At 30.7% G+C, this 22,596-nt stretch overlaps 1 protein-coding gene across 1 annotated transcript; it reads right to left on the bottom strand.

Annotated features, from left to right (window-relative positions):
* Positions 1-9,621: 9,621 nt before the first annotated feature.
* On the bottom strand, positions 9,622-17,374 carry LOC149894453 (protein SEC13 homolog). Its single transcript, XM_090071820.1, has 12 exons — positions 17,251-17,374; positions 16,833-16,877; positions 12,651-12,766; positions 12,223-12,304; positions 11,638-11,707; positions 11,465-11,554; positions 11,263-11,306; positions 11,115-11,171; positions 10,892-10,974; positions 10,593-10,713; positions 10,165-10,311; positions 9,622-10,020 (listed from the first exon to the last, which is right to left on the bottom strand). The coding sequence occupies exons 1-12, from the start codon at positions 17,254-17,256 to the stop codon at positions 9,934-9,936; spliced, it is 948 nt and encodes a 315-aa protein (XP_089927946.1). The 5' UTR covers positions 17,257-17,374; the 3' UTR covers positions 9,622-9,933.
* Between the last annotated feature and the right edge of the window lie 5,222 nt (positions 17,375-22,596).

Below are 22,596 nucleotides of genomic sequence, written 5' to 3'. Positions count from 1 at the left end.
TTTGTCAGGAGGAGTAGATTTTGTCACAAGCTCCTAAAAACCATTTGTTCCTTCGTACCTTTCTCCGCCAACATTAACAGACAACTCTATTTTTCCAATATGCATTTTATCTCCAATTTTGTTCATCTCGAAATTTCTTTTCTTTTTTCGATCGTAAACCTCATTGTACTTGTTCAAGTAATGGAATGAAATATCACCCAATTCCTGCAAGTCACTTGATTCGAGCGGATTTAATTCATGCACTGGTAGATTTTCAACCTTCATGCTCTTGATCATCTTTTGATTGCTTTCAATGAGAGGCTTGTACAGCTTGTTCAAATCAGCCTGAAAATTTGACTCTCATATATTCTCATTGAGACTGTCCTGATAAATCCTTTTTCTGCTCTCAATCACTTCTCTCACAATCTCATCCCTCTTGTTCGGGTCTTGTATTTTAAAAAAAGACATTTTTTAAATACGGGAAAAAAAACATAAATAAAAAAACGTAAACTAGTTTTTCGTAGGGATGCGCCGAACCCAATTTTTCGCCGAACACCGAACCCGAACGTTCAGCCATGTATCTTTGCCGAACACCGAACGGTTCGGCAACCGAACTATTGTTAAAATATTACTTAAACTATTGTTATTATGAAATTTTGTTTGAAAACTTATATAGTAACTTTGAAAAGTTAATTTATTATTGGATAATTGTTTGTGGTGTAAAGAAAATAAATGCTAACATTTTTATTTGTAGTGTAAATAAAAATTTTAACCATTTTTTATTCAAAAAATAATACAATTATTAAAGATAGGGAATATAAATAAATGTATAACATATAACGTATAGGATAAAATAACATTATATGTAACATTATTTTAAAACATATTTACACAGTTTAAATTTAAAATCCTTTACTTTATTTTTGGTTGAACTACATTTTAATCTTGTAAAAGTATAAAACAATGTCTTCTGAAAAAATATCTTATCTGCCTACTATGCAAAACAATACTCTCCAGAGGTAGGAATTGTCCAAAAACATTTACCACCAGTGAATTTAGGCGCCATTTACAAAAAAAGCACCTTGTAGAGTATATATAGGCTGAAAATGAGTCTAATAAAAAAAATAATTATTGAAACATCGCCCGTTTCTACATCAAGTGATTCGGAAATAAAAAAACAATTAAAATTAGTGGAGAGTATTAATAAAAAAAGGTTGTGGGATATTAATGACCATCGAGCAATCAAGATTCATAATCGCATTGGAGAAATAATGGCGTTGGATATTCAACCTAGCACAAGAAGATCTTGGTCTTAGAAAATTAATTGAAGAAGATCTTGATCTCAGAAAATTAATTGAAGAGATGTACCCTACTTACCAAATACCCAGTAATTCTACTTTAGTGAAAATATTGTTAAACAAATTTATGGTAATCTATTTAATTCAATCCAGAGTAATATATTTGCAAATGATCAACATAAAGATTGAAGAGTATTTAAAACTCCCGCTAGTTATGGAAAAAGAAAGCCCTCTTATTTTTCTAAAATTATTTCTTTGTGATTGTTATTACTATTACATAATACAGTTATACATTAATAACAAAATACTTGATTGGAGCGTTATTATGGAACTCCATAATAATGTTTTTCCCTAAGTTTGTTTTTTTCAAATATTTTTATCAATTAAACCAGTTGAGTAGCAAGCTTGTAAGAAACTTTATCTGTAGTGAAATTTATTTATTTTACCACAGCAATTTGCACCACTTTTAACAGACCTAAATTCAATAAAATATCTTTTTCGTTTAAATTCCTATTTGTTATTTTAAGATTAGTAAATGGTGATTTTATATTATTAGATTTTTTTGATGAGCTAAAATTTTATTCAATTGATGCAGGAGTATTTACCAATTATTTTAGTCAAGTAGAAGTTTTGATAAAGCTGTTATTCCATTTGTTCCGATTTATTGTGTATTGAAAATACATAATAAAGTTTAAACTAAAATTGTATTGAAATACATTTATAAAATCTTATGTCCTTCTATGTTTAATCGGTAAGCTATTTTAAATAAAAACTTTATCCATTTAAACTGTAGCTATGGTACAAATGAATTAAATTTTATTTATATTTAGGTAAATGTACAATGATTTCCTAATTTGCATTAATGGCCGAACCTTTGCTAAGGTTCGGCCGAACCGAACGTTTGGCAAAACAGCCGTACGTTCGGTTTTGCCGAACGTTCGGCGCATCCCTAGTTTTTCGTTTATGTTGAGTGAAAAAATAAATTTTTTTTAAACATGTTGTTGAATGCATTTATCGCGTCTTCTCTTCCTTTATTGATCAAAGACTCTTTTGTGATTTCATCAATGTTGCTTTTTGTTTTTGTCCTTATTTCATCCATCATGGATGTAAATTTTTGAAGCTCTAAAAGAATCAGCTCGTACTCGCCGTCGCTTATTTTTCCATCAATCAACGCTTTTGAAATGAGGTTGCTTATGGTGTTCAATTTAGACTCTGCAAGAACTTTCACCTTCTAGTGTTTCTCCGCTTTTAACGTCAGTTTTTTGTTGACTTGACCTCCAACAACGGTTAAAAACCCTGCTCCAATGGCAACTCCCTCGCACGCAATCGCCACTGAAGTGGCAATAATGGTGGTTAAAAGTCCAATTCCAACAGTCCCAAGAGCGATGCACAATACCTGCATCGAGTTATCCACATTCGAGATGATTCTGAAAGCGCGATGGTACTTTTTGCTGAGCGTCATTCTTTTTGCTTTTTCATCCTCAATCTCTTTTTGTATCTCGCTTTTTTTTGAAGGCGGTAACTGTGCCCTTAATCCGCTGGCGCTAATGGAAGAATGGGGTAAATTTTATCCGTGTTTTTTAATATCTCCATTTTTTAATCAAGTAATAAATTATTTTAATTTAAATAAATGTGATTAATTTTACAAAGTTTTTCGCCTTTTTTAACGATGACGTCCTGATTGCTGTAATTGTGAACATCCATGATGACTTCATCTACTGACTCTGAAATAACAACATCGTTTTTTCTGTAATTCAATTGATCGCTGATTTTGCTTATCAAAGTGACGACTGCGATACCTTTGTCCAATTTCAGTCCGACTGACAACGATATCGTCGTGTGCGAGAGAGCAACAAATCTAATGTCTTTCTGAGCAAAAATCTCGTGCTGTCCGTTGACATTGTAGTAGGTGGGATGATCCAACTTTTTTTTGGTCATAATGATGTTGCTCGGTCTTCTTAGCTCCAACTCTTAAATCCTCTCTTCCAAATGACTTAATTGCAAATCCAAACTGTGGACTTCTGCTGAGGCAATATTTTTAAACAACTTGTGAGGAGCATGCATTTTAATATATTAAAAGAAAATTTTTAGATCATTTTTTGCAAACTTATCAATTCTTTATTATCTACCCAGTAGTTAAATGAGTCTGGATATCCTTGCCATTTGACCAATGATTTGTTCTTTTGTTTGCGGATCACTTTTTCAATTCTGAATATGTCTTGATGAGTCTTTTGCATTTCCTGCTCGTTAAAAAGTGCCTTGAATTTCTTGTCGGTGATTTTATACGTGGGAGGATCCGTGTGTCTGTGATTTTATACGTGGGAGGATCCGTGTGCTGAATTTTTGACACCGTGAAAACCTCCTCAGCCCATCTCGGCGTGTATCCTTTTTCAAAATTGGACTTCTTTTTCAGTAATCCTCACTTTGTCACCCATGACGAATTTCGGTTCTTGTCTTTCTGTTTGCGCCGTTCTATACAGAGTCATCCTTATTTTTATTCTTTTCATCGCTGGCTTCAACTAGAGTCATTTTGATGGAAGAGTGTTTTGTGTTGTTGTATTTGATCACCATTTCATTTAAAACGTCAATGTATTTTTTTTGGTGTTGTTTGCTGAAAAGTGTTTGAACATTTTCTCTTTCATCGTTCAGTTCCATCGTTTGACGACGCAACTTTTTTCTTCGTTTTCAGTGGAATATAATTGCACTCCAAGCGCTTTCACATGCTTGTTATAAAATTCTTTTTTTTTGTCCACCTACATTTTGGAGCACCTTCTTTCTTCAAAAATTTTACTTAAAGCGTTAGCCACATCGAGAACCATTTTTCTTTTTTAAGGGTGCAATCCATTCATACTTTGAAAATACATCAATCACCATGAGCAAGTATTTTGTTCCGTAGTTGAATTTTGAAAACGATTGCATGTCGACTTAGTCTGCAGCCCATATTTGATCAATGTCATTCATAATCACTCTTCTTCTTTTGAAATGGTGAATCACTGGTTTATGAAGTTCGTCTGCAACCTGATCCGTCCATTTTAGGTTTGTGGGCCTTCTTTTTTTACTCCGAGACCGAATTTGGCTTTGGCTTTGATGACTGGAGTGATGGGTTTTCTTTCGTTAATTTCTTTTTGCGTAGGGTTGGGTATGGAGTTCACTTCTTAGAGCATCATTTGATCTGCCAAATTTCTATTTTGTCGATCTTCGAAATATTTGTAAGCGAGATCGTGATGGTAAGCGGCGTTGTCCACCCTGTCAACGGGTTTGCTCCATTTCTGGTACATGTCGGTGGAAGTGAGTCTTTTATCCAAGTTTTTGCCAGGCCCTGCAAAGTTCATGCCTGGAATGTGCATTTCTCCAGGAAATTTAGCCTACGGAAGTTTGATTTTGCTTGACAGTTTGTTAAGCGATTCAAACAAGTCGCCTCCTTTCGTCGACGAAATAAATTTGTTCTTGGTCATTCCGCAAACGACGCTAGTTCCTTTAAGCATATTTCTTTTGTTTTTGGAGACTTCGTTTCTCAAGTGAATCGTCTCGGTTTTTCTCTTGCATTTAACGCAGTACATTTTACATATTTAAATATTTTTTATTTTAAAAAATGGATATTGCTGATTTGTCATGGAATATTGGTAAGAGCAAAAGGAACAACAACAAGCTTTTGCCGAGAATCATAAGAGGAATCATCATCGGAAAGTCAGGTTGTGGAAAAACAACTTTGCTGATGAATATGTTGCTGAGACCTGGATGGATTACAACAGCTTGCAGGTGTTTGGAAATTCTCTTTTCCAGCAAGAGTACAAAATACTGAAAAGTCCGTTCGAGAAGAAATTGCCAATAGAGATTATTCTCGATTTGTTCAAGGTTCAAGACAAAATCGAGGACACCGACGCTGACGACGTGCCTGAATCTGAAGATCTTGACGCCACGAAAAACAATCTGATGATCTTTGACGATTTGCAATTGACCAAGTAAAATAAGTGCGAAAAATATTACATCAGAGGGAGGCATTCCAACGTCGATTGTTTCTATTTGACTCAAAAATATTTCATGCTCCCCAGACAAACCATCAGAGAAAATGCAAATTTTATTTTCCTGTTCGCCCAGGATTCAAAGAACGTGGACCACATTAATCGAGATCATGGACCATGGACCACATGGACCATGGACCACATGGACCATGGACCACATTTGGACCACATCATGGACCATGGACCACATTTATCGAGATCATGTCGCTGTAGACATGAAAAAAGAAGAGTATAAAAAGTTTTGCAAGCATTGGTGGTCTCAACCCCACGGATTTGCAGTGATTGATTTGTCCTCAAAAAAGAACTATGGAAAATATCGAAGCGGATTTGACGATTTTTATTTTCCAAAAGAGACAATTTAAAAAAATGATGCGTAATAAAAAAAATGCCAGGAATTATAATCGACGTGGATGGAAATTCAAACGTGATAAAAACAGATTTTTTAAGACAAAATCGGGTTTGAAAAAGAAAAAAATATGAGATGGCTTTTTTCGGTCTTGAGACGTACAACAGCATTCTAAATATCAACAGCAAAAACAATTCGTTCAGATACAGCATGAACAATGAAACAAATCGGGAAAACATTGTTATTCCAGATAGGAGTTACGACATTAAAGATATCAATAAGTATTTGAAAAAGTCTGTTTCAAGCACAATAAAAAATTACGCGACTCAAAGTGGAAGTTATGTTACTGCTAATAAAATTAGTTACTCTCCAGACAACATTAAAATTGGATCAAATCCTTATACTTTAAAATCAACCATCAAACTAGGTCTAAATTATTTGATGGATTTGAACGTGAATAACAGCATCGCGTCAGTTTTGGGATTTACTAAAAGACAGTTGGAATCCAATTCTGAGTACGAGTCTGAAAACATTGTTCGAATTTCGAGCATCAACACGATCAGAATCGTCAACAATGTGATTGGGTCGGTATATATCAATGGATGTCAATTAAATTGCATTTACTCCTTTTATCCAAACTTTGGTCCAGGTTTTAAAATCATTGAGAGACCTAGCTATTTGGTTTATCTTCCCGTGAAACTGAGTGAGATTTCGACGATAGTCACTCGCATCATTGATCAGAATGGCAACTTAATCGACTTTCGTGGTGAGGACATTACGATCAGATATCACATTCGAGAAATGAAATAAATATTTTTCCGACGTTTAAAAATGAGCAAGTATTTCAGTGTAAAAGTAAATGCTTCACAAGGGCAGACTGACAAAATAAAAAATCGATTATGGATGGCAAGCCTGTGAGCATCAGGCTTTCAAAAGATGATTTTAATGGAAGAGACGTGCTGTTCGTGACGGAGAGACAACATGAAAAAATTGTGAACGCTAATAATGTAAATAAAATGATCAATGTCGAAGGAACTGTCTTGCCTGATGAGGCTTTGACGAATTTTCAATTGATAAAGGCGGTAAAAAAGCTGAAAATAAAAAACTTTAAAGGCGTTTTTGTTAGGGATGAGCTTCCAAAAAAGACAAGGAAAAAAGAATGCGGAATTGTCAACACGGGGGACTCGAGCACGAACGGATTTCATTGGGTCTGTTGGAACAAAGAAGGTGACAAAAAATACAGCTTTGACTCTTATGCTCAACCACCTCTCGTCGAGCTCGTTAAATATTTGAAAAGTTCCGTCTTTTGCAACAGCGAAAGGATCCAGTTTGGAGACACGTCTTACTGTGGTCACTTGTGTCTTTGTGTCTTGAAAAAATAGGATGAAGGAAATAACTTTCAAGACATTGTCAATACCTTGTGGTGATTAAAAAATACGCATATATAAAAAATGACTCTCTTTCAACAGACAACAACGCTTTTATAAGGGCAAGCACCATCACGTCGGACATTACAAACTGAAAAATATTTAGAAATAAAGTTTTTTTAAAAATAATGCCCGGTTTAAACGGAGAAAAAGTTCATGGTTACATTATGATCAAAATATATATGAGCCAGAACCCATGCCCACAAAATGCACACCATGCGCACAAAAAATATATAAAAAATGAAAATGAGCCAGAACTCTCAATCCCTAGTAGTCTCAACGATGATCAATTCATTTGGTTCCGCTGCTATTGTAGTTAAACTGGTGGTATTGTTGATTTTTTTTGTGAACTACTCAACAACTTTAAAAGCAACATTATAGTTAAGTTGTTTGAGCATACTTTGAACTGAAATCACCCTCTGATTATTGCCAGAGGATTTTGGAAGACCGGCAATTATAGCTCTTTTTGATTTCATTTCTACAAATTTGGCATTTTCGTTAACTGCTGTGATAATTGCTTTTTTGGCTTCTGAGCCGTGCTTAACTGCGCTTGCCCAGTTAAGAATTGTGGTTAAGCTTGGAGATGCTGAATTTGACTATTAAGAAAGATTTTTATAATTTGAAAGATTTGACTATTAAGAAAGATTTTTACTATTTGAAAGATTTGACTATTAAGAAAGATTTTAGAGTAATTTTTTCTTTTTCAAGAGCAGATACGTAGGTGTGAAGTATGCTGACTGTGGCTACCACTCTGAATAACAGTGGATTACCTCTTAGTCGAGAACTTATTTAAGTTTATTTATTAGTTAACTTTAATACACAATGACTTAGTAGAAGTGTGTGTTTTTTCCGTCATAATGATAGTGATAATGAAAATAGTAATGATAATAGTTATAGTAAGAATAACAAAAATAAAAATAGGAATAATAATAACAATAAAAAAAATATTAAAATAATCAATAAAATTAATAAAAAGAGTAAAGAGAAAAACAATAAGAAAAAATTTATTACTAATAATAATAAAAGTAATAATGATAGTAGTAATGACAAAGCAAAAGAAATAATAACAATAATAACGAAAAAATAAATAGTAATACAATAATAACAGAAGTAAAAATAACAATAAAAAAAAATAACAATAGTAATAATAATAGTAATATTAATGATAATAAAAGAAATAAAAATAATAATAGTAATAGTAATAACAACAAAAAAAACGATAATAGAATTTAAAAAAATATTAATTGTAATATCCCCAAGAATTCCATTTGTAAATTTCATAATGAAATATTTTTGTAAATTAAGTTGGTTACTTATTATTTTGTGATCTAACATGAATATTTGCTTTTTTCCATTAATAACAATTAGTAACGAATTTTAATTCGTTATTATTACTTACATTTCTATCGCAGAGGATCACCTTCAACAACAGCTTCAAAAACACCTTTCTTTAAGAGCCTTTTGCTAAATCAGGGGCTGACAATATGAAAGCCAAAGAATTCAAAACTGTGATTCATTAAAACCTAAATTTAATTTTGATTCAGAAAAATCATCTATTCTTGTTCTAATTCCACCAACAGAGCTCCAACTAATAATGGGAGTTATTAATCATCTGATAAAGTTTCTGGGTGGAAATTGGCAAGATCTCTCAATTTGGTTCAAAGAAATGAAATTTGTTTTTCAACTTTACCATGACGGACAATTTGAAAGACCTGGATGTCGAAAAATTTTGAGGGACATTTCAAGTCTTCAGCAATTTCCTAAAAAGCATGCTCCTTTTGAAGCCATAGAAATTATCAATTGCTTGAGAAAATTCAAGTGTAGTCGAATGCTATTTTGAAAAAGAGCTCGGACAAAATTATCCACACAAAATTTAGGTATTCCATAACTCTTTCCTGGCAACAGCTGATACCTGTTAAAGATAATGCATTATCTTTAAGTACAACTGTTATTACTTACTGACTGCTTCAAATTCAGTACATAACATTTAACTTTGAAGAAACACGAGGGAATAAGTAACACTTGCTTTTTTTGATATTTTTGACAGCTAAATAAAACAATCGAATTCTTTGGTATAATATTAGCGATTTTTTATGATTTAATAATAAACAAAAACGAATTAAAAGATCCTTCTGCATTTCTAAACCTTATTGCGAGAATTACTACTAATAATTAGAAAAAATCATTTATGGTTCTTGTAAACTAAATCTCCTTACAGCGTGTGAAACTTTGTAACTTTTTATTTCTCTTAAAAAAAAGTTTAACTCTCTTAAAGTTCAAATATTGTTTTCGAGTTTTTTATTTATAAACTTTTCTTTTTTGTCAACTTTCTTTTTAAATTCAGTAAAAATGTAACAAAAGAAAACTTCATAAAACTCAATTTTGTTTTTAAATGAAATTTGTAAAGATGGAAATGACAAGAAATTCTACGATGAAGTCATATTTTTAACAAGCCTCGAATCAAAATTTTTTGTTTGCATAAGTATTGAAGAAAGGTTTAAATCAAATGTTAGAATTAGTTTAAGAAATGTGAAATAAAAACAAAATCATTTTAATCCGCATAAATATTTATAACGCCATTTAAAAACCACCACAAAACATTTTTTTAATTTCACATAAAATTACATCCAATAAAAAAGTTCTTTTTATTGAAAAGTTCTTCAAAGTTTATATAATACCATAATGAAACTCTAAAATTCTGAAACTGAAAGAGAGAGAAAAAAAGAATGTGTAAAAAAAATTTAAGTCTTTTTTGTCTCAAACTTTATGACTTTTAGTAAGAAAAATGGCTGAATACCCTTTTCATGGCCAATTTCAAAAAAAAAGTGAGCTTCTGTGAAAAAATCCTAAATTTAAAAGGTTTATTGTGTGGGTGGCTGACCTACTCCTTTTTCTACATTGCTCACACATGTCCAGGTTCCATCCAATGTTTCCTTCCATAATGATACCTAAAACAAAAATCAAATTGAAATCATCACTTGTGAAAAGTCATCCCTTGAATGCAATATTCATTTTTTTGGAAAAAGAAACAACAACGTTCTCAACCAGATCAATGACCGAAAAAATTCTGTTTAGACTAAGAATATAAAAACCTTATTTTCAGCTCCAGAGACAGCTAATATATTTCCAGCCATTGACCAACTTACATGCCAAATGGCGTCATTAAACTTATTTAAAACCTGATGTGTCCACTGACCCCCTTCTTTCTCGTTTTTTCGCCAAATAATTACGCGACCATCCTTCATATATAAAAAAACGCATAGCTTGAAAAAATGGCACCAAGACTATATACGCATACACACACATACATAGATACATATATACACTTACACATACATACATACATACATACATACATACATACATACATACATACATACATACATACATACATACATACATACATACATACATACATACATACATACATACATACATACATACATACATACATACATACATACATACATACATACATACATACATACACATAAAGGTACACGAAATTGATAATGAATACCAAAGAACAGCTGGCAAGTATAAAATTATCTAAGCCACAATTTGGAGCAAACGCTACATCGCGGACCCAATCGCTATGAGCACTTAATTGGTCTTCCTCAATCCACTTGCTATCTGATTCACTAAAATATTATCATAGATTGTTAGCTCTTTTTAAAAATGTGAAAGCTCCAAGATAAATTAGTCCACATCATTAAATTTAAATGATTCCATTAGTTTTAGTGTATTAAGAATGTTACATGTAAATGAAAAAAATATATATAATTGATAAAACAAAAAATCTATAAATTAAGTAATTACCTATAACTCCAAATCTTTATAAGGTTATCACAGCCTCCTGAAACTATTTTTTTCTTATATGTAAATCCAGAAGTGTTTGACAGCTGTATAATATAATAACAACTTATAAAAAAAATTATCATAATTCCCTTTTTTACATTTATGAATATATTTATATAGATACAAGTGGAACACAAAAACTGAAAATAAAATTTAAAGTTACAGTTTATTCGATATTTTATACCGGGTCTGTTTTTTGGTATTGAACTGGTGGTAGCCAAGAAACAGCATTACAGCCAATCTAAATTTGTGATAAAGAGTAAATGAACAAACCAAAAACAATCAAAACAAAAGCATTTTTAGCACAACTGCAAAATTTCCCAAGAACTTACACAAGAGTGTGCATTCAAAATTTTTTCTACTTCCCATTGACCACCTAAAAAAGTAAATGAAACCTTTAAATAAAAAAATTGTAAATGATAATAGAGAACTAAATGGAGAACCTATTTTTATACAACTTGCACCATTTTTTGAACTTGCTTTAAAACAATTTAAAAAAGATGAGCTTAAATTTCCAGTAAAAATGATTTATACCTAGGTATGAAATAATAGAGACTGCACCATCAGATGCACCACAAGCAAGCATTACTCCATATTCCTGGGGTGCCCAACATATTGAATTTACTTTAACAAAAAACAGCATAGTTACCATAATCATGATTACATACTGGAGGAGGAAATGAAAAATTTAAAAAATATATTTGTACCTGAAGAATCATGATGCTGTGATTCATAAATACTTTGATAATCATTTCCTGCTTCTTTCCAAATGATCACCTAAAACAAAAATTATTACTCAAAAGATAAATAACATGTAACTACAGTAAATAATCTGTAATTTATAGAAACATGCTATTTTATAAACTTGTATTTTTTTAAATAATAACCTATGAATTTTCAAATTTTTATCTCATCCAGGGTGGCCGAATGATGCATCATTTAAAATTCAAATAACTTTTTACAGTTTATGTTTCAAATTTCAACTTTTTCTAAAAAAGCTGTCACCAATTTTTAGCACTTCACCATTAACTTTTACTTAATGGTTTAGTTTGTGTATATTTGTTTTAACTTTTCCTGTTTATATATATACATATATATATATATATATATATATATATATATATATATATATATATATATATATATATATATATATATATAATTTGAAAAAAAAAATTTAAACATAAAATATTAGATATTTTGAATTTTCTATTTTTAGAATATAAACCAACTAAAAAAGAAAAGTTAATGGAAATTTAAAAAAAAAAGAATCTAAAGAGTTCAAACCATACTTTTCTGTCATAAGAGCATGAAGCAAGTAGGTTACCATATTTTGGATGTCCCCAAGCAACTTGCCACACTGGACCTTCATGTCTAAAGTTAAACCATTTTTAAAGCATTAAATACTGTGGAGCTCTTTTTAGAATACAAAAAGAACAAAGCTGAATTTTAACTGCTTCTTTTTCTGCTACTCTTCTGCTACTTTTCCATTTTTTAAATAAAAAAATTCAAATAAAATTTTAGTAATAAAACACCATTTTTAGAAAAATTTTTCATTTTGATTTTATTGTAAAAACTTCAACAATTTTAATACATTCTAAACAAACTTGTCTTTTAGGTAAAAGTTTTCTACAAAGCATTTTATTGTAAGTTATTCTTTAATTAATGATGATAGATTGACAGGAGGTTGAAATGGTTTAAAGATAAACAAATTACAAACCCTCTTAAGTCTGCAACAAGTTTGTAAGTTTCACCAGTTACTTCATAAACTTTGACTGTGCGATCAGAGGAACATGTTGCTAACTTTCTGCTATAATAATCCATTTGTGCATCATGCTACAAAAAAGAAAAACTAAACTAGTATCAGTGCTGCAAGATAAGCAGCCAGGCAAAATGATTATTTAACTTCTATAGATATTACAAATATTATTACTACATATTACTTTTTTTGTATATATATATATATATATATATATATATATATATATATATATATATATATATATATATATATATATATATATGTATTAGGGTGCATCAATTTCAGACATTTAAAAAAAAAGATAATTAAAATTTGGGGTAAAAGTAAAGGTTGTGAAATTTTATGGACAATCCAAATCTGATTTCATTTTTTAAATAAGAAAAATAATTGCTTAGGTGATTCGCTTTTTTTTGGAAGTATAAATGAATTTTGTTTTATTTGAAATGGAATGAGGTTACCGGACAATATTGTCCAGTAAAATAAAACAGATTTATCAACAATGTGACAAAGTTATATTTGGGTTGTAAAAAAATTATTTAACTTAATGAGACAAATTTTAAATTTATTTTGTGTAATACTTATGCAAAATAATTTTTCATTTCTAAAAAGAGTTTACAGAAATAAAAAAAAAAAAATTTTTTTAACTTAATGTTGTTCAGCAAATTACTTAACTATATAACTATTAAATGTATATTGTTAAGTGTTTATTTAAGAACTCAAACACAATGCGTCGCATTGGTTTGACAAGGTTCTAACTGATCCGCGAGTAGTTTTAAGTAAATCAATGTTAAAAATTGCTATATTCCTTCCATCAAAAATTATTAAAATCCATCGATAATATTTTTTACTCATGATAACATATTCATTTGCTATAAGTATTACTATTTTTTATCAAAAAATGTTTCACTCTTCATAGAAAAATGAGTACCCCCAAAATGCATTTAGAACCTTGTCATAGTGAAATAATCATATTCTCACTATGACAAGGTTCTAACTGCTGTTTAACGGTAGTTAGAAACATGTTAGTTTTTGACCAAAGCAGGTAGTTAATTTAAACTTTGTAACTGAAACAATAATATAATAAAAAGCTAATTTTTATAAATTAGATTATTGTTTCATTTTGTTTACTCATGGACTTGTTGCTGCATTCTTTCTGTTAGGGTTTTTATTGAACTTGACATTCGCACAGTTCATAGGTCCATTGCGATCATGGCTATATTTAAAATGTATAATGTGAGATGTTTACACAAATATTAGAACAGTAACGTTAGAAAAAGGAACTGACTTGTAATTAAATAGATTTGCTGTTACTGAATACTCCTTGAAGTCATGTGGTTTCATTTGAATGATACGACAATTTTTATCTTTTTTTTTCTTTAGCACGTGTATCTCTCATTTCCTTTTTTAAAAACTTGATGTCTTTCAAAGTCTTCTCTCAAATTTTCAGACATTGTATCAGTGTTTTCAGCAACTTTAAACTTCTCACAAAGGTCGCATCTATCCTTTTTGGGAATGTGAAAACCAAGATTGAATTCGGTGGAGAAAATATGGTAGTAAATAGATTTTTTTACTGGCTCAACATTTTTGTTTATGCATTTCTCTTTGTAAAGAATATACATTTTTTAAATATTAAAGTGTGACTCAAAGTATTCTCTATTGGTACTTACACGACAATGTGACTCAACTGTTGAAAAATATTTTATGTGATCCCTAGCTGAGTTGGTGTACGTTTTGGTGCACTGTGCGGTGTACGTTTGCCTTTCATGATTTTACCTCGTAGATCTTGTGCAGCATTATTTGTTTTAACATCTTTGGTGTTGTGAGCTGTGTAAACTAGCTTTTGTGAAATTGACAGTGTAGTTAGGTAAAATGTTTTGCAAACACGGACTTTTTCTCCTTTTACATGAAAAAAAGTATCTATAGGCGTACTTCCTTTTTAAAAAAATCTTTTTTTTCAGCGCAGTCCTCAGTTTTTCTTTGCATTTTCACTGCAATTGTTTTCCTCGTGGTTTCTCTTTTAACTACGTAGCCTGATTTTTATTATTGCTACAAAAACGTTTTATTACAAGTTGTTTAAATTTTAATATTACTGATATTTTCGATTTAACAAGTTAAAATAACTTACTTTGTAAGATCAACGTTCCAAAGTGCACATATATCGACTAACCGTTGTAGATAAGTAAAGAAAAATAAAGAAGTATTGACTTGGTAGGCGCTGCAAAATATAGTTAGATCGACTTACTGTAAGGGAATTGTGCTGCAAATTGTACTTACATTGACTGCGGTAAGTTTGTAAATTTATTGTAAGTCAATTTTAGAAGAAATGTCAGTTAGAACCTTTGTAAGTCAATTTTAGAAGAAATGTCAGTTAGAACCTTTGTAAGTCAATTTTAGAAGAAATGTCAGTTAGAACCTTGTCAAACCAACGCGACGAATTACTTTCCTTCTTGTAATATCTTCTAAAAATCTTTTTTCATTCCTTACCAATATAAATTTGTTTTAAGTATTTTATAACTTAGAGCATAGCCACAAAAATATATAGTCTGGAAACAAACAAAAGTGCTTTTTGTTATTGTTCAAGAAATTACTAGTTCTCATTCTTCCTAAGGTGCACAGTGATGCAAATAAACAAAAAAAAATCCATAGCAAAAGTTCTTAAATTTTCAATTTTCCCCTAATTTTTGTTACGTTTTTAGATTTTCAATTTTCCCCAAATGATGCAGATGAGTTGTGGCATAAGCTGAAGAGTCTTTTTAAAAAGTTTAAGGCTGACCCTGAGAATTAATACTTAACATTTTTTGGACTCCTCTTGGATAATCTGCCTAAAACCTGCCTAAACATTTTGAAGAACGTACTTTTTCCAATACTCTATTGCAGGACGTAGCAAATGATATTTTTTATAAAGATTAAAAAGATTTTAAAGATTATTTTAAACTACCTTACCGATAAAAACAAATTCAATGGTGAGTATAAAGGATGCAGAAATGAAAAGTTTGCAATATTCAGCTGGTTATATTATTCACAAACTGTTCAATAAGTTACACTATTCAAAAAACTCTTATTCTTTTTATAGCATTCAATGCTGTTCTTTACTTCTAGCATGTAAAGTAGAATTTGATACTGTAAAAACACTCATTAACGTTTGTGATAGAGATGGTTTATGGAAATTGAATTCTAAAATTATTGATATATTTGTACAATATGAACTATTATTTTGAAAAAAAACTTCAACATTTATTAGTATTTTCTGCAAATGATTTTGTAAAAGAAATCCTTACAAATACAAAAGTTATATCTAATTTTAACAATGTTTGTATATCAACTGATACTTCTGTTACAAACAAAATCAAAACAAATGTGCTTAAGCAGATTATCAGTTTGTTTGTAGGAGTTCAAACATTTTCATTTGCAAAAGATAAACATGAAAAACACAAAGTTGCAAGGTAAGACTTTAAAAAATGATCACTGCTAACTAATGTAAAGAAACTTAGCTGCAGCAATAAACTTGTGTAAATTAAAATGTTTTAAAACTGCAATTAATCTAAAAAAAAAAGTATTTTTCATTTGTTATAAAAAACTACTTATAATAAACTTTTAATAGCAATAAGTTTTTAAAAAATGTAAATTTGCTAACAAGTCAAAGATAAAAAATACAAAAGTTACATCAAACAACAAGTGTTATTTTATAATAGTAAAATATCTTGCAGTAAAACTCCTAATTTAATTTTGGGTAATTTCAGGAGGAGCTAGTAAGCCTTTGATGGTAAACCCCCTAGAGGTAGTAACATAAAAAAAAAAAAACTCAGTTCTGATCAGCAAGACAAGTTAACATTAGGAAGGGCATACGATTGTAATAAATTGCTCCAACTCCCATACTGTCATATTTACTTATTCAAATATGACATTATGCTTCAATAATGTCATTCAAAATACATAGTTTTGAGAAAAATGTAATTTAAAATGCTATCTTTAGAAAAAGCTAATATAAAATAATTTTTTTTTTTTTTTTTAATTTTTTGAAAACTTATTTCCAAATAAGTATTTTTAAAAGTTATTTGCATAATAGTATAAATATAGCTTACAACTATGAAAATCTAAATCATCAATAAAAAATGAACAGCAACTAATGCTAAAACTCACTATCATGTCTTCATGTTCTGTATTAATTGTGGTAAGAAGATTAACCTATTAAAAAAGTGATATATCTATCAGACTCTTTATTTTCTTTTTTTATGAAAAATAAACTCATGAAAATTTGATTGTACAGACAGTATTTTACATTACATTACATTACATTACATTACATTACATTACATTACATTACATTACATTACATTACATTACATTACATTACATTACATTACATTACATACATACATAGATACATACATACATATATACATATACGTATATACAAATACCCCTCCTATTTCTGCGAAGTCTGTTTCTTTTTATGCATTTATATCGAGGTCATTAAGCTTAATATTCACAATTTGCAATCACCTGTGTATTACAACATTCTTACTAACAAGATTTTGTTTATTATTGAGTTACTTACCGCCATTATTTCAATAAAATAGTAAAACTTGAGAAATGGCGATTATGTGAATACAGTTTTTATGTTGTTTTCATAGACAAATACCGAATCCAACGTGGCTATCTTCTTTTACGGCAAAAAAAATTACTTTGCTCAAGTTATCTGGGAGGAAAAGCGGAACAGGGGGGGGCGAGGGAACTAAAGGAATGGTAAGCACAGTGTGTCCTAAATGATGTTTTTTGAAAATGTTCATAGCTCTTCTAACTTAAGACAAAATTTTTTAAAAGTTTGGAATTAAGCATTTTTTAAAACAAGAAGTCTAGCTAAGGAGTAAAATTTAAGAATTGGCATGGAGTGTATGAGTACAAAGATAGGGTGCATAAAATAGGTGCATGATATGGGTTAATGGTATACTTAGACAATACTTTATTTATAGTATCTAATAATTTAACATTATTTGTAAAAAAAAAATTTTGGTGGAAACAAAACTTATAAGAATTACAGATTGTATTTATGACATGCATGGATATGATCATAACCACCGAGAGAAATTTCGAGCCCTGGGGAAGTTTTCTCAAGGGGCCCTCATTATGATCAATTATATATCCAGGACCTATAGAAGCTTGCTCTGGTCAGTGAAAATTAAAAACAAAAGTTAATAAAATCTTTTAAAAGTCAAAACTAGTTAAATCTTTCAAAAATTGTTTAAAAAAGTTATTTTTATACACACGGGGCCCCGGGAATCTTCCCCGTCCACCTGGGTTTTTTTCGGTTTTTTTGGGTTTTTTTAAAAATAGCTTTTTTTTGCTTAAAAAATGAAAGACATAATACCTATTTCGCTTTCAAACTATCTTTATACGTTTAATTTTTTCAAAATAATAATTAAAAACACATGGTAATAGTTATATTTATTTATTGAAAAGAGCTTTTACAAGGAAAATTTAATAAATTGAAGAACTGTAAATAAAATTCTCCTTACATAATTTTAATTTGTTTGATTATTACAATAATTTTCAGTTCTTGTCAGCTTTTCAGATGTTTTTGACAGATTTCCAGTTAAACACTTCCTCTGGGATCATCAAGAATAAACTAAAACAAATATAAATTACACTTAAATAATAGAAATAGAGTTTTTTTAAGAATTTAGATGGTTATTCTGAAGTTAAAAACGATTTTTCCTACTACTTACCTACTTATTGATCAGATTCGATATCATCACAGGAACTGCTGTCAGCTACTGAGCTATTGTGAAATGATTTTTAAATCTTCACAAGTTTCAATGCCTTATCTGCACCAAGACAATTCCTGACCATCGACCAGACAAATTCAAAGGTTGAAAACCATCTCTCAATTGAGGCTGAGCTAGCAGGACAGGAGTGTAGAGAAGCTAGAAAGCTGCAGAAATTGGCAGAAACCTCTTTATCCCTGATTTGAGATCTAGTAACATTTCCTTTCATGATATTTCACCATTCTGATGGAGAGATAACCTTCATTGATTCTAAGAACATTTGCTCGGGGAACACCTCCCTGTCCTTCAAGTTAAACTTGTATAGTAAACCCAAGAAATCAGGGTTTCTTTCCTCTAACCATTGTTCTGCAATGTTTTCATTATCATTATCAATGAAGCTTTGTAATCATCTTCATAGCGATGGTCAGTTATATAGGCCAAAATATGAAAGGGTTGTACAGCATCTTGAAATCTCTTCTTTATTGCATTATACCCAGCAAGCACACAACGTTGAAACAACGTTGAAATAACGTTGATCGACGTTGATCAACGTCATTTCAACGTTGTTTCAACGTTGTGTGCTTACTGGGTAGTATATGGATAGCTCTTCATCCTTTATTAATGAATACCAGATATGAACTGCGTCAGAGAGATGACAAGAATCACTCTGCATCTTGTCTAAGGCAATCCCCAATTTTTTCATTTCACTAAGAAGACGACTTGCCTCACGTTTGGCATACATCCACCTTTTTCCTTTAACAAACCTTGGGCCATATGCACATTTCTAAAATATTTCTGAACTTCCACAACCTGTTTTAGAATTGTTGAAAAACAATTGCAAATGTCTTTCTGTAGCAAATTCATATAGTGTGCATTACAGCCATATGTTAACATATTAGGAACTCTTGTTTGATCAGCTCTTTCATTTTCTTCATCTTTGCTTCATTGTCAGTGCAGACAGCAAATACAAACTTATTATAATCATTTTTTATGCTAACTATAGCTTCATTGATGATTTTGAAGCAGTATTCTGCAGTTTTTTTTTTCTGATCCTGAGTCAACTATGTTGTACAGATAACTCTTTTTTCCATCATAAAATGAGTGAGCATTTATTGGGTCATTCTGAATACTAGACCATCCATCTTGACAAATAACCAACGTGTCTTTGGTTTCCAGTTCGTTCTTTATCTCAGCTGACAGATCAACATAGACTTCATTTAATAGATCTCCACCCAGTTTCTTTCGGCTTGGTGGGACATACCCAGGACGAAGAAGAGAGCAAAGTCTCTGAAACTCACAATTTTCCACTGAATTAAAAGACATGTTAGAACTGAAAAAAAACCGGGCAACTTGCATGTTTATGGCATCTTTTTGATCAATTGATGTTCTAACTACAAAGTTATTTAAGTTACTACTTTTAAACCTTTTTGCTGGTGTGGAGCTGGACATAATAGATCCTTTGGAAATTGAAGTATCTGACTCATTTGACAAGAGGCTAATATTGCTTAATGAGCTTCCAGGTCTTGGTTCTTGTTCATCAGTGTCCTTCTTTCTCTCTTTACACTTCTCCAAATGAATACGAACTCTTTCCACTTTTCACTGAACACTTTTTTTGTCCCCTTCTATCTCACTGACCTCCTTCCACTCCTATCCTTTCTTCCTTCCACTTCCGAATGGCATTCTTATAAAGATTTTTTTCTGAAAAATACACATTGCATCGAAATATGCAAGTTAAATATACTTAATGGTACACAAATAATAATACTGTTTGAATAAAAGTTTCTTGAGTAATTTGTAAGATAGAACACAGGCCTGACTTTGATATGGTTGATGAAAGCCAATGAGATCACTGAAAGTATATTGTAAAAAATAATAAAACTATTTTTTCAGAAATATTTCAAAAAAATCATGTCTTTTAAAAATTTTGTTTCTTACTAAATAGTATATTCTGATCATATCCATATCCTCTTTTCAATAATAATTACCTTTTAATTAGTCATAATTATTTTTAAATGTTTTCTGAAATAAATAAATCACAGAAAAAAACCAAGCAAAGAGAATCCTTTAAATAAAATATTATTTTAAAAAAACCCAAAAAAAAACCGGGTTTTTTTTGGGTTTTTTTAACTGGTTTTTTTTGGGTGGTTTTTTTTGGGTGGGTTTTTGGGGTGGGTTTTTTTGGGTGGGTTTTTTTGGGTGGGTTTTTTTGGGTGGGTTTTTTTAATGCCAACCCTGCCGTCCACCCCTCTCTCGGCGGCCATGGATATGATGACATGCTTAGATATGATGTTTCAAGTATATTATGCATATATCATATAAATTTTCAATATAAAAAAAAGGTAATTCGTGTTACCACTGAAAAAACAATGATTCAACAACCAAAAGAGAATATCCATTAAAACTTTATATAGAATTGTACTACATTCCATCCGGTGTTCACAAGTCATTAATTATTGGAGATGATGGGGTTATTTCACGCCCTATTTTTGTCCTCAAGTCCCCTCATCTGATCAATTTGCAAAAACTCAGGGCCTTTAAGCAATGATATTACATTTTTGTCGTCAGATCTTTTTACATGCGAGACATGATTTTGTCTTCGATTGAAGTTATTTTTCACTCATACGCCTTACAATCTTTAAAAAATATAATAAGAACTAAATACGAATTTAATTTTTTTTTTCAGTAATATTTTTCAAATACATAAAAAGAAAGCATTGGTATTTATGTTTATAAAATAATTTTTAAAATTCGTTTTCTGTTCTTCGGCTATATAAATGGTCTTTTTCCTGCATCACGCACCTTCGAGTTTGGGAATTGTATCTATGTCAAAATAAACAGTTAATGAATAAGAAAATATGAAAAATGTGCTGTCAGCAGTTTCTATTAGAGCTCCCTTTATTTTGGAGGACATTATAGCTGTGTAAAACTTAAGATCTCTATATTAGGATGGTAAAAACTGATATCTGAAATAAACTGATATCTGATATTTGAATGCGATATCGGCCAACCTAACATTTTGTTCCACTTAATAAGAAAACATTTGCACCAGTCGAGAACTGCAATAAAACAACTTGCAGAAAGAACTTCTTTTGTAAAACATCATTCAGTTAATGTTTTGTCTAATATCTTTTTGATGAATGGGATGCTGATCTTCAATATCTTTTTGGTTAACGGTATCATCTTTCTTGTTGAGGATTGAAACTTTCAACCTTTGTATCTTAGACTGAAACTTTCTCATTTTAGAATGCAACCAGTACTTTAGAAACTCAACCATTACTTCAGAAACCCAACTAGTACTTCAGAAACCCAACCAGTACTTCAGAAACCCAACCAGTACTTCAGAAACCCAACCAGTACTTCAGAAACCCAACCAGTACTTCAGAAACCCTACTAGTACTTCAGATACACAACCAGTACTTCAGAAAACCAACCTTCAGAGCGTTTCCTTTTTTTACTTTTCTGTGATGCAACAGTTTTTTTTTACTTCGCTATCTTTTGTTAAAAAAATAAGGTTAACTCAGATCGAAAGTCACATATTTAATGTGCTTTAGACCACCGAAAAAATTTAGCACTTAAGCAGGTATGAATAAAGCTGCACAAGACGTGCATAAAATCATTCTCGAATACAAATTTCAGTTCAAACACGGTTTCAAAGCTACTTTGAAGTTCAAAAAATGAACTAAGTCAAGTATATTTATTAGAGAAGATTAAAGTTTCTTTACTGGCGGATATAATAAAACTTTCCTCTTAAAACAATACCTAGTAGTTTATTTCGTTTAAAAGTCCATTGTCTTTGGCATAAAAAAACTGTGGAATAGAAAATCTTTTACGGAGAATGACTGGCTTGCAGAACACCTGTGGTAAAGACACAACAGGGAGCTTTAGAATTGAGCACAATAACCGTAAAAAAAAAATTCTATATGGCAACGGTTTATTGTTGTGATAAATAAAAAATAGACTTGAACAAAATGACAAAGTTTCGTTTAAATGTTAAATGCTTAGAATATCTTATCGTTCTTACGGCAAAGAGATTTTTTAAACCGTTGCTGAAGTAATTACGGCGGTAAAAGCAATGCAAAAGTAATTTACGTTTTTCTGCGATAAAAATAAATCTGGTTTGTTTCTTACAAAGTTTGGTA

Source organism: Hydra viridissima, unplaced genomic scaffold, assembly GCF_058129835.1.
Source record: "Hydra viridissima isolate aposymbiotic clone 2 unplaced genomic scaffold, HvirCarnegie_v1 scaffold_1, whole genome shotgun sequence".
Classification (NCBI taxonomy): Eukaryota; Metazoa; Cnidaria; class Hydrozoa; order Anthoathecata; family Hydridae; genus Hydra; species Hydra viridissima.
Note: the sequence above shows the minus strand (reverse complement) of the source record. Positions and strands in the feature narration are given on the sequence as shown.